This window comes from Nicotiana tabacum, chromosome 8, assembly GCF_000715075.1.
Source record: "Nicotiana tabacum cultivar K326 chromosome 8, ASM71507v2, whole genome shotgun sequence".
NCBI lineage: Eukaryota > Viridiplantae > Streptophyta > Magnoliopsida > Solanales > Solanaceae > Nicotiana > Nicotiana tabacum.
This window is the reverse complement of record NC_134087.1, coordinates 181,714,303-181,723,619: the sequence shown is the minus strand read 5'-3', so window position 1 is coordinate 181,723,619 and position 9,317 is coordinate 181,714,303. Positions and strand designations below refer to the sequence as shown.

The following is a 9,317-nucleotide window of genomic DNA, read 5'->3' as shown; positions in this document are numbered from 1 at the left end:
GTCTCAATTTTAAGCCCAAGTCCGAATTCCTTTAATTTTAAACCCCTTTCTTTTCTTCTTTTAATTTCTAAAAATCCCAACTAAATTGTAAAATAAAACTATACAAATATTAAACAAACAATTATCACACACATTAACATTTAATTAAAATAAAATCACTCCATGACAACAAATAGAATAAAAGATGCATATTTAATAACCGAATTATGGTTTGATTAATTTCTAATAGTAGAACGATATCCTAAACTTACACACGACATATATTTTTTATATTTTTGTTTGATAAGACTAAATAATCACAGACAAAACCACAAATAACTACCAAAAATGCCACGTAAATTCCAAAAATTGTACAGCAAGACCATTTGTTATTATTTTTGATTTCTTTTAGAGTAATTGTCGTGTAAACAAAAATCACGTGCTCACAATGTATACTATCAATTTATCTCCACTTTGAAACTAAATAAAATCTGAATTGTTCCACAACATCTATGATTATCACTAACTTTGATTAATAGCTTTATTAAATCAATCGGTATGTTATATGTCAAGGGATGAAATATTTGTCAGGTATGAGTCTAAATATCTTTTCAAGAATTGGACCATGGGTTGATCCAGAAGAATGTGGGAGATTTTGGCTCCTTACAGCTTGTGCGCTACTTGCATCAACTGGAGAAGGTTGGTTAGATCCGACAAATCCTTGTATATCTGAACTAAATAGTTCAGGATTGTTTTTCACCAGTAAATTAAAGCAATGACGCATCTGCCTCAATTCTTGCATTTGTTCTCTCATTTCTTGCATTTCTGCTTTCGAAGTAGAGGCTTCATTGTTATGCTTTTGTTGGAGCTTATTGATTTCCTCATCTTTTTTCACAGAGCTTGTTGTCACTGATCTACCATAGCATCGTATTCGGCCAGGCTGCTCCTTCCCAAACACTGCCCTAAATGCTTCATCCGATGTTTCCCCAGAGTTTTGACGGTTCTGAAGTTCAGACTGCCAAAAAAATAATTATGAGAACCATATAAAGAATCTAAATCCCAGATAATATATTAGTTGCAACATCGCTTACTGTTGCAATTTGAGCATCTTCATGAACTTTCTTCCCCTGTTTTGTACGAGTTACAATAAACATTTCAGACTTAGATGGTTCCTCGTTGTTCTCTTTACTTGCACGCTAATAAATAACAAATATCAATGTATTCAAAAAAGTATGTAAAGAAATGAAAACCATATTTTTCACAAAGTATCGAATAAATATTATCAATGCCACGCGTACTCTTGCAAAATTAATAGGTCCTATCCGATGCCTCCACTTTTGTTTTTTCTATTTCCAGAATTTAATTTGCACATGGCCTAGCACAAAAAGAAGTTTACCAATTAATAAATCAAAAAGTGGAAAAAAAATAATGCAACAATATGTTCAAGAGTAGAAATGCACAATTTAATCTCACTTGAACATCTGAATCCCTCCAATACTCAATCAATTGGAGGAACTGAACTTCTGGTATCTCAGGTATTACTTAACCAACCTTGTAAAGTGTATTTCTCTATTTTGCACTCTTAAATAAAATTTGCCAACGTGTGTCTCTTCTTGAAGAGGATGAAATTGCAGAACCAACAACCTAAATTTATGATGAAAATAAAATATCACTGAACATTGATCAAAGAACCAAGATGACAACTTAAAAAAAAATTAATTGACAAAAACATTTTAAAACTTAGCAAATAAAAAATAACAACAACAACCCAGTATATACTTCAACACTAGTGGAGGGTGCTCACTAGTGTGCCGAAATGCAGAAAACACAGAAATACTATGCAGAAACATAAAAACACTGCAGAAACGTTATGCAGAAATGCTAAAATACTGAAGAAATACAGAACTTCTGTGCAAAAATGCAGAAACTCAAGAAATGCAGCACAGAAATGCAGAAATATTGTGCAAAAAATGCTGAAATGTTGTGCAGAAACGCAGAAATTGCCAAAACTCTTTGTGAAAATGCAGAACACTGTGCAGAAATCCAAAAATGTTGTGCAGAAATGTAGAAAACACAGCTATGCAGAAACGCAGAAATTGCCTAAATGATGTGCAGAAATGCTGAAACGCTGTGCAAAAATGTTGAAAATGCAGAAAAACTGTGCAGAAACGCAGAAATTGCCTAAATAATGTGCAGAATATTGTGCCGAAATGCTCAAACACTATGCAAAAATGCTGAAAATACTGAAAAATTGTGCAGAGTCGCAGAAACACTATGCAGAATTTTTTGCTTTCTGCACATCAATGTTAAAGATATATTTTCAGTAAGAGGATAGGTTGCGAGAGCAGTAGTCAACTTTGACATCAATGATTTCAGTAAAAAGTAAACGAGTTTGGTACCAGAGAATAAGATAGGCTCCCATGGGTGCAAGGACTAATATTCTGTTACATTTTTTGTGATCGATCTAACAACTGAAAATGGTGTCTTTCATTTTGATTAAAGGTTAAATGAGGAAGTTAAAGTTATTTTTGAGGTGCACGCAATTTGGTCTAGACGTACAAAGAAAGATGTTAAAGATACATTTTCGGATAATTAAGCATCTAGTTGTGTATTAGTTTCTGAAACCATATAAAGATTTAGTACATCTTTATAACCACTATTGAAAGGCAAACTTTATATGCCAAACTACTTTTGGTCCCACAAACAATCTCATTCAGTTTTCTTGAGGTTATAAATAAAATTAAGTTATTAACTCATCAACAATCAAAATCAGTTTCATGATTCAAAAATCTACAACAAGTATGCACATCTGCATCAATCTACAAACGGACGAGCACAACAGAGACATCAAATACACATTCCAATTGTCAGCACCGCAACATATTATAATGATATTTTATGTAATTCTGCATTACTATATTAAGAGTTTCCATTGGGAGTTAATATACTAGAAACAAGACAACTATAAAGATTCGATTGTAGAGTCGGAAGGGCCAAACAGAATGAAGGCGACAAGCCAACGAGACTATGGTCTTGTAAATCCATCTATAAAGCATATCCTTACAAAATCAGCAATAAGAGAACAAAGGTTACAACTTGAAACAGGAACTCCATTTCATGATCTTTATCTAGTTATTTCTTGCCCTACAATATTAAAAGAATATGCATCTTTTTAATTTTCGAGGAGAAAGCGGAATGCAGATAGTAGAAAGAAGCTTATGGTCAGAGCATCAAAAAATTTGAATAAGCTAGAAGTTAACATTTCAATTAGGAATAACATTCTTTTAGACTATAAGAATGGATAAAAAGATCGACTCCTACAGAATTCAGTTCATTAACATGAATCATAGTTCTAGAGGACATGCAAGTAAGAAAAGGCATACCAATCAGAAGCTAGATTATTGTTGTTGTCAATTGGACAGTTCAATTATCGTTGACTTCACATGTGGCCAAGAAATAACAAATAAGCATGTACTGAGGAAAGAAAAGATGACAATGACCTGAACAACAAAGACAAAATGCAGTTAATTGTGACGACTCGGCCAGTCGTCTCATGAGTTACCACTCCGTTTCCCCTATTTTTGCTTTTTATTGCTTGGTTTATCGGTTTTATGTGTGATCGGGTTGGTTGGTTCGGGTTCGAAAATGTTTTGGTAAGGTTTGAGACATTTAGTCTCTTTTGAGGAAGCTTAAGTTTGAAAAGTCAACCGGATATTGACTTATGTGTTAGAAGACTAGGATGTGAGTTCTGATGGTTCGCATAGCTTTGGGAGGTGATTTAGACTTAGGAGCATGATCGAAATGTATTTTAGAGGTCCAGAGTAGATTTAGGCTTGAATTGGCGAAATTGGAATTTTGACGTTTTCCGGTTGATAGGTAAGATTTTGATATAGGGGTCAGAATGGAATTCTGGGAGTGGAAGTAGTTCCGTTGTGTCATTTGGGATGTGTGTGCAAAATTTTAGGTCATTCGGACGTGGTTTGGTAGACTTTTTGATCAAAAGCGTAATTTAGAAGATTTTGAAATTCTTAGGCTTGAATCCGATGCGAATTTGGTGTTTTGATGTTGTTTTGAGCATTCCGAAGATTGGAACAAGTTTGAATGATGTTCTGGAATATGTTTGCATGTTTGGTTGAGGTCCCGGGGGCCTCGGGTGAGTATTGGGTGGTCAACGGACCATTTCAAGTTGTGAAAAACTGCAGAAACCTGTTGTTCAGTGTTGCAGATATTTGTCCTTCGCATTCGTAAGTGGGGCCTCGCGTTTGTGAAGGGTTAGCAGGTGAGCTCGGAGTTTTGGTCTTCGCGTTCGCGAGGGAGGTCCCATGTTCGCAAAGGGCTGGGCTATTGGGCATCGCGTTCGCGAGAGGAGGAGCGTGTTCGTGAAGGTGGAGCTGAGGAGTCATCACGTTTGCGAGGGACTGGTCGCGTTCGTGTAAGAGGAAATTTGGTCAAACTGAGTTTGTGCTTCGTGAACGTGAGGCTTTGACCACGTTTGCGAAGAAGGATTGGATGCCTAGGCAGAATATTTAAATAGCCATTTGGTCCGCGATTTTGGGGCTAACTTTTACCATTTTTGAGCGATTTTGGAGCTTTTTGAAGAGGATTGAAGATGGATTCAAGGGGAAGCACGTGGAGGTACGATTTACGGACTTAATATTCAATTCTTATGTGATTTCTTCCTAATTAATCATGAAATTTAAGCCTAATATTGAAGCACTAAAGCTTGTAATTGGAGACCTAGAATTTGGGATTTGAGGGGTTGTTTGTGGTTGAATTTTGATGCTTTTGATATGAATGAACCCGGGGAGTGATAATGAGTCTATTGATGTAAATTTTGTCGAAATTCGAGACGTGGGCCCGGGGATTGGGTTTGGCCAATCTCGAAATTTGTGTTGTAATTTGATTTCTTTCGAGTGGGCTTTGTTCCCTTAGCATATTTTGATGGTTTTACACTGATTTTGGTTAGATTTGGAGCATCTGGAGGCCGATTCGAGGAGCAAAGGCTTCGCGAGCTAGAGATTTGGACCGGGTAGAGGTGAGTAATGATTGTTAATGTTGTCCTGAGGGTATGAAACCCCGGATTGCACATCGTTGTGCTATATTGAGGTGACGCACACGCTAAATGATGAGCGTGGGGTCGTGCACTATTAGGGATTGTGACTTAGTCTATCCCGAATGACTGTTTTACCGCGTATTTGACTGAAAACTATTTGCTATCATCATGTTTTAGGCTGAATGCAATATTTGGGCCTCGTGCCAACTATTTGGACCCTTAGGGGATTTTTACTGATATTTCCTTACTGTTTTGATTTTATACTTGTACTCAATCATGCTATATTCTACTATTTTCATAACTCAGTCATGTTTACTCTGTTTCAACACTTAAAATGATATTTTACTAATAATTTGGGCTGAGCATCATGTTTTACTGTTGCCCGAGCGACTTATGTGATTCTGACTGAGTAAGACCGAGGGTCTGTGTTGTAAGGATACACCGATTTATGATTATGAGGCCGAAGGCCTGAGATTGTGCGCCACGAGGTGGCTTGTTGATATGAGGCCGATAGCCTACTAATTATGCCATGAGATGGCTTGGTATTGCGCTTCGGCCGTAAGGGGCTCTTCCTGGAGTCTGCACACCCCCAGTGAGCGCGGGTACCCATTCTGATATGAGATATAGCTCGAGGAGCTGGTATTGTTCCATGATATTGCCCGAGGGGCGGATTCTGTTGACTTTGTGCCCGAGGGGCGGATTTTTATTTGTTTATTTGTTCTAGCTACCTTTCATTTATTTGTTTAACTGTTAAAAAGGTGTTTTAAAGAAACTTTTTCTGAACTAAATGCTTTTACATATTTTCACTGTTTCAATGTTTTTATTGGTTTTATACTGTTTCTTTATAGTATGTTGATGTGCTTTTACGTAATTTCTTATCGCTCAGTCTTTATTTATTATTATTACTCACTGAGTTGGAGTACTCACTTTACTCCCTGCACCCCGTGTGCAGATTTAGGCGAATCAGGTCCTGCTTACGAGGGTTGAGAGAGCTTCCAGCAGATTCTGGAGATCCACTAGGTAGCTGCTCGGTGTTCGCAGCCCAGTGCTTCTCCCTTTATCTTATTTTCTTCTGTTTTTGTTATGTATTAGTTATGTAGAGCCTTTCAGACTTATAGTTTATGATAGATGCTCATGACTGTTAACACCCCGATGTCGGACTGTATTGGTTATATTTCCGCAAATTGTACTGTTCACTGCTTATTTTGGGATTATTATTATGTTAAAGACTTAGTTTTATTACTTAATTTCTTAAAAATGAATCGGGAGTGTGTCAGTTGGCTTTGTCCTCACGAGAGGCGCCATCACGATCGGGTCCGAGTTTAGGGTCGTGAAATTAATATTCCATACATTTAGAAGCATTACACATGCACCAGGGCCACTAATAACTGGGGAGATTTAATTGGAAAACTCGGTTGATTATAGTGTAAGAGAATTTCAATTTATCAAGCATAAACAAAAGGGCAGTCCGGTGTACTAAGCTCTCGCTATATGCGGGAAGTGTCGGACCACAAGGGTCTATCATCAATTTTAAATCACTTTTTAAGAATATTTTTTATTCTTTTTAAAGTACAACAGTAGCACTAGAGCTCTCATAATTGATCTCATTTATTGACTTTCACAATTCATTTATGCCCCTGATTCTTGTCTCATGATAATTTTTTTATTTTTCTCTTTTTTCTTTGTTGGGCAGTTTTCTAACTTCACAAGTATCATCACGACATCGATATATCAAATAAATCCAGAATCCAGACTATGCTAATACTCTATGTTTAAGTTTAAATACTAGGTATTCAGGTGGACAAATTTAGTAAAAGTTGAACAAATTGTAAAAGATATTTTCAAAGATCAAGGATTATTTGCTGCCACATACTCGTTTTCATGACCTATCTGTTTTCTTAGACATAGGTAAACGTTTTAAAGATAAATGACATAAACTTGTCATAACTAATCTGGGCCGTAAACCAGATGCAATAACCACATTTATAAAGAAGAAAGAACAAGAATACAAAGTTTGGCCAACGTTTTTGGTCAGAAGTATTTTTAACAATGAATGGAAAGAAGTTATTAAACTGAAAGAAAAAATTTCATAGAAAACTTACAAGTTTTTACCAGTTGTAACCCTAAGCAAACGAACTTCCCAATTGAAACCTAAATAAGGAGGGTTTTGACTTTTGAGATGAGCAACTAAACTAAATTAAGCATCTAAATCAGCAATTTTCACAAAATCTACCCTAATCTACTTAACTAGATGACAAGAACCTTGTTTTAGGGAAGAAGAAGCACGGGAATAATTTGGGTAAAGTTAACTTAGTGGGATATTTTTTGGCATAATTATTTTTTGGTGGCAGAAAAGATTTAGGAAGGGAAAGGATTTAGGGGAAAAGTCTCAGCGGGAATTTTTAAGGAATTATTATAGCACACATATGGGATAGCTTATACAAAGTTAAATTATCACCCCTCGTAAATGTCGTATTATATTTGACTAAGCGTAGCCAGTTATTTTATTATTTGACAACACTTGAAAAATGTAGTGTTTACTATTAAAAGGCACGCTTCATAAGTGTTGCCTAAAATCCGTATCCAAAAGTGCTTGACAAAGGCTACCCCTGATAAAGCGTCCCCACAGATACTTTTGGCAAAACTTTTCAAGTATTGTCTATACAAGTGTGGCCTTAGGTCAAATTTGTTGTAGTGTCAGATGTGTTCATTCTGCATAGCACTACTTATGGAGGAGTCTTCGGATGTTGGATGGTATCTCTATCATAGCTATTCTCTGTAATACTATATTATGTCATGTGAGTTGTGAGAAAACTTGATTATTCGCACGTGTGTGGTGGTCTGGTGTAACTTGTCATTATTGCACCTTAGTTGAGCTCGATTTTTGTAGCGCATGATATTATCCATCTCCCCAGGGTTGTGTTTTTGCACTTGGCGGGCCTGTGGCCGATACTCGGATATTTTGTAGGTATAATTATTATGGCTTGATAGGTATTTTCTTATTTATTGTTATGTGTGGATCGGGTGGCACGCCGCCACAGGTATATTGATTGGATCTGGTTGCACGCCGTAACGGTATCATGTGTAGATCGGGTTTCACATCACAATGATATCATGTGTGGATCGGATTGCATGCCACAATGGTATCATATGTGGATCAGGTTGTACGCTGCAACAATGAGATGTTGAGTACGATTCCCTATGCTCATTTCTGTGTATTACGTTTCTCATTCTCTGAGAAAGGTTCATAGCATTTGTTCGGCTGTTTTGTTCGTTACGTGAGACGTATAGTTTTTTTACAGAGTTCGTTCTTCCTTATGTGTCATATTTGAGTTGTAGCTTGTTGGCGCATTGATATTATCATGTAAGATTTTAGTTAGTGTTTGAGGTGGCTTATTGCCTGAACAACTTGTACTGAGTGAGATGAGGGTATTGGACCTGAAATCAGTGTGATTAGATTTATGTAAGGTCTAATAAAGAGAAGATGTCACTATTAAGTTCCAAATGAGGTAACGGTTCTTGTCAAGCGATGAAACTCCGTAAGTTATTTATTTGACGGGTGATTTTGCGTTCCTGCGCATCTCTTTCATCGTTGCAGTATTGTGAGGGTTGATATCGGATTTATATGTGTCAAAAGGTATACTACGGGCATTGGGTCGGTGAATTTGCAGATATTGTGTTTGGAGGAGGTTATCATGGGAAAATGAGTTATGCTGTGCATTGTGTGATGTCAAGATGGGTGCATGATCATGTGTGGATTTAGCGTGTGGAGATTGATACGATGTTCGTATGTTAGAATTGGGTATTGTGGAGAACTCGGGGTGTTGGAATTTTGTCCTAAGGCTTATTGACTAAATAAAAGGGAGGATCTTCAGTCTGGCTCGAGCAAATGTATTCACTTGGGTTGTGGTGGCACGGGTAGCTGCACAAGGTGTTGAACAGTGATTTTAAGACAACTCCGGAACAGTTCTGGGCACGTTCGAGGATAAACATATGTTTAAGTGAGGGAAAATGTAACGATCCGGCCGGTTATTTTGAGCTTTAGGACGTCGTTCGGCGGTTTGAGGCCTCGAGTATCTCACTTCATGTTTTATAACTTGTACGTGTGGTCGGAATTTAATTTCGGGAAGTTCGGAGTCGTTTCAAAAGGAAAATTCTCAATTCTGAAGCTTTAAGTTGGAAAAGTTGACCAAGATTTGAATTTTGAGCAAATAACCTTGGAAACAAGATTCGAAGGTTCCAATAGATTCGTATGATGATTTAGGACTTTGGCGTATGTTCGGGT

At 37.0% G+C, this 9,317-nt stretch overlaps 1 protein-coding gene across 2 annotated transcripts; it reads right to left on the bottom strand.

Moving 5' to 3' along the window:
• Positions 1 to 395: 395 nt before the first annotated feature.
• On the bottom strand, positions 396 to 7,421 carry LOC107813313 (uncharacterized). Of its 2 annotated transcripts, XM_016638565.2 has the most exons (5): positions 7,135 to 7,421; positions 1,453 to 1,623; positions 1,278 to 1,354; positions 1,071 to 1,175; positions 396 to 994 (listed from the first exon to the last, which is right to left on the bottom strand). In XM_016638565.2, the coding sequence occupies exons 4-5, from the start codon at positions 1,131 to 1,133 to the stop codon at positions 548 to 550; spliced, it is 510 nt and encodes a 169-aa protein (XP_016494051.1). In that variant the 5' UTR covers positions 1,134 to 1,175; positions 1,278 to 1,354; positions 1,453 to 1,623; positions 7,135 to 7,421; the 3' UTR covers positions 396 to 547. The 2 variants fall into 2 exon arrangements, with proteins under 2 accessions (XP_016494051.1, XP_075074952.1); XM_075218851.1 differs by having other exon boundaries at positions 1,071 to 1,354.
• Positions 7,422 to 9,317: the final 1,896 nt, after the last annotated feature.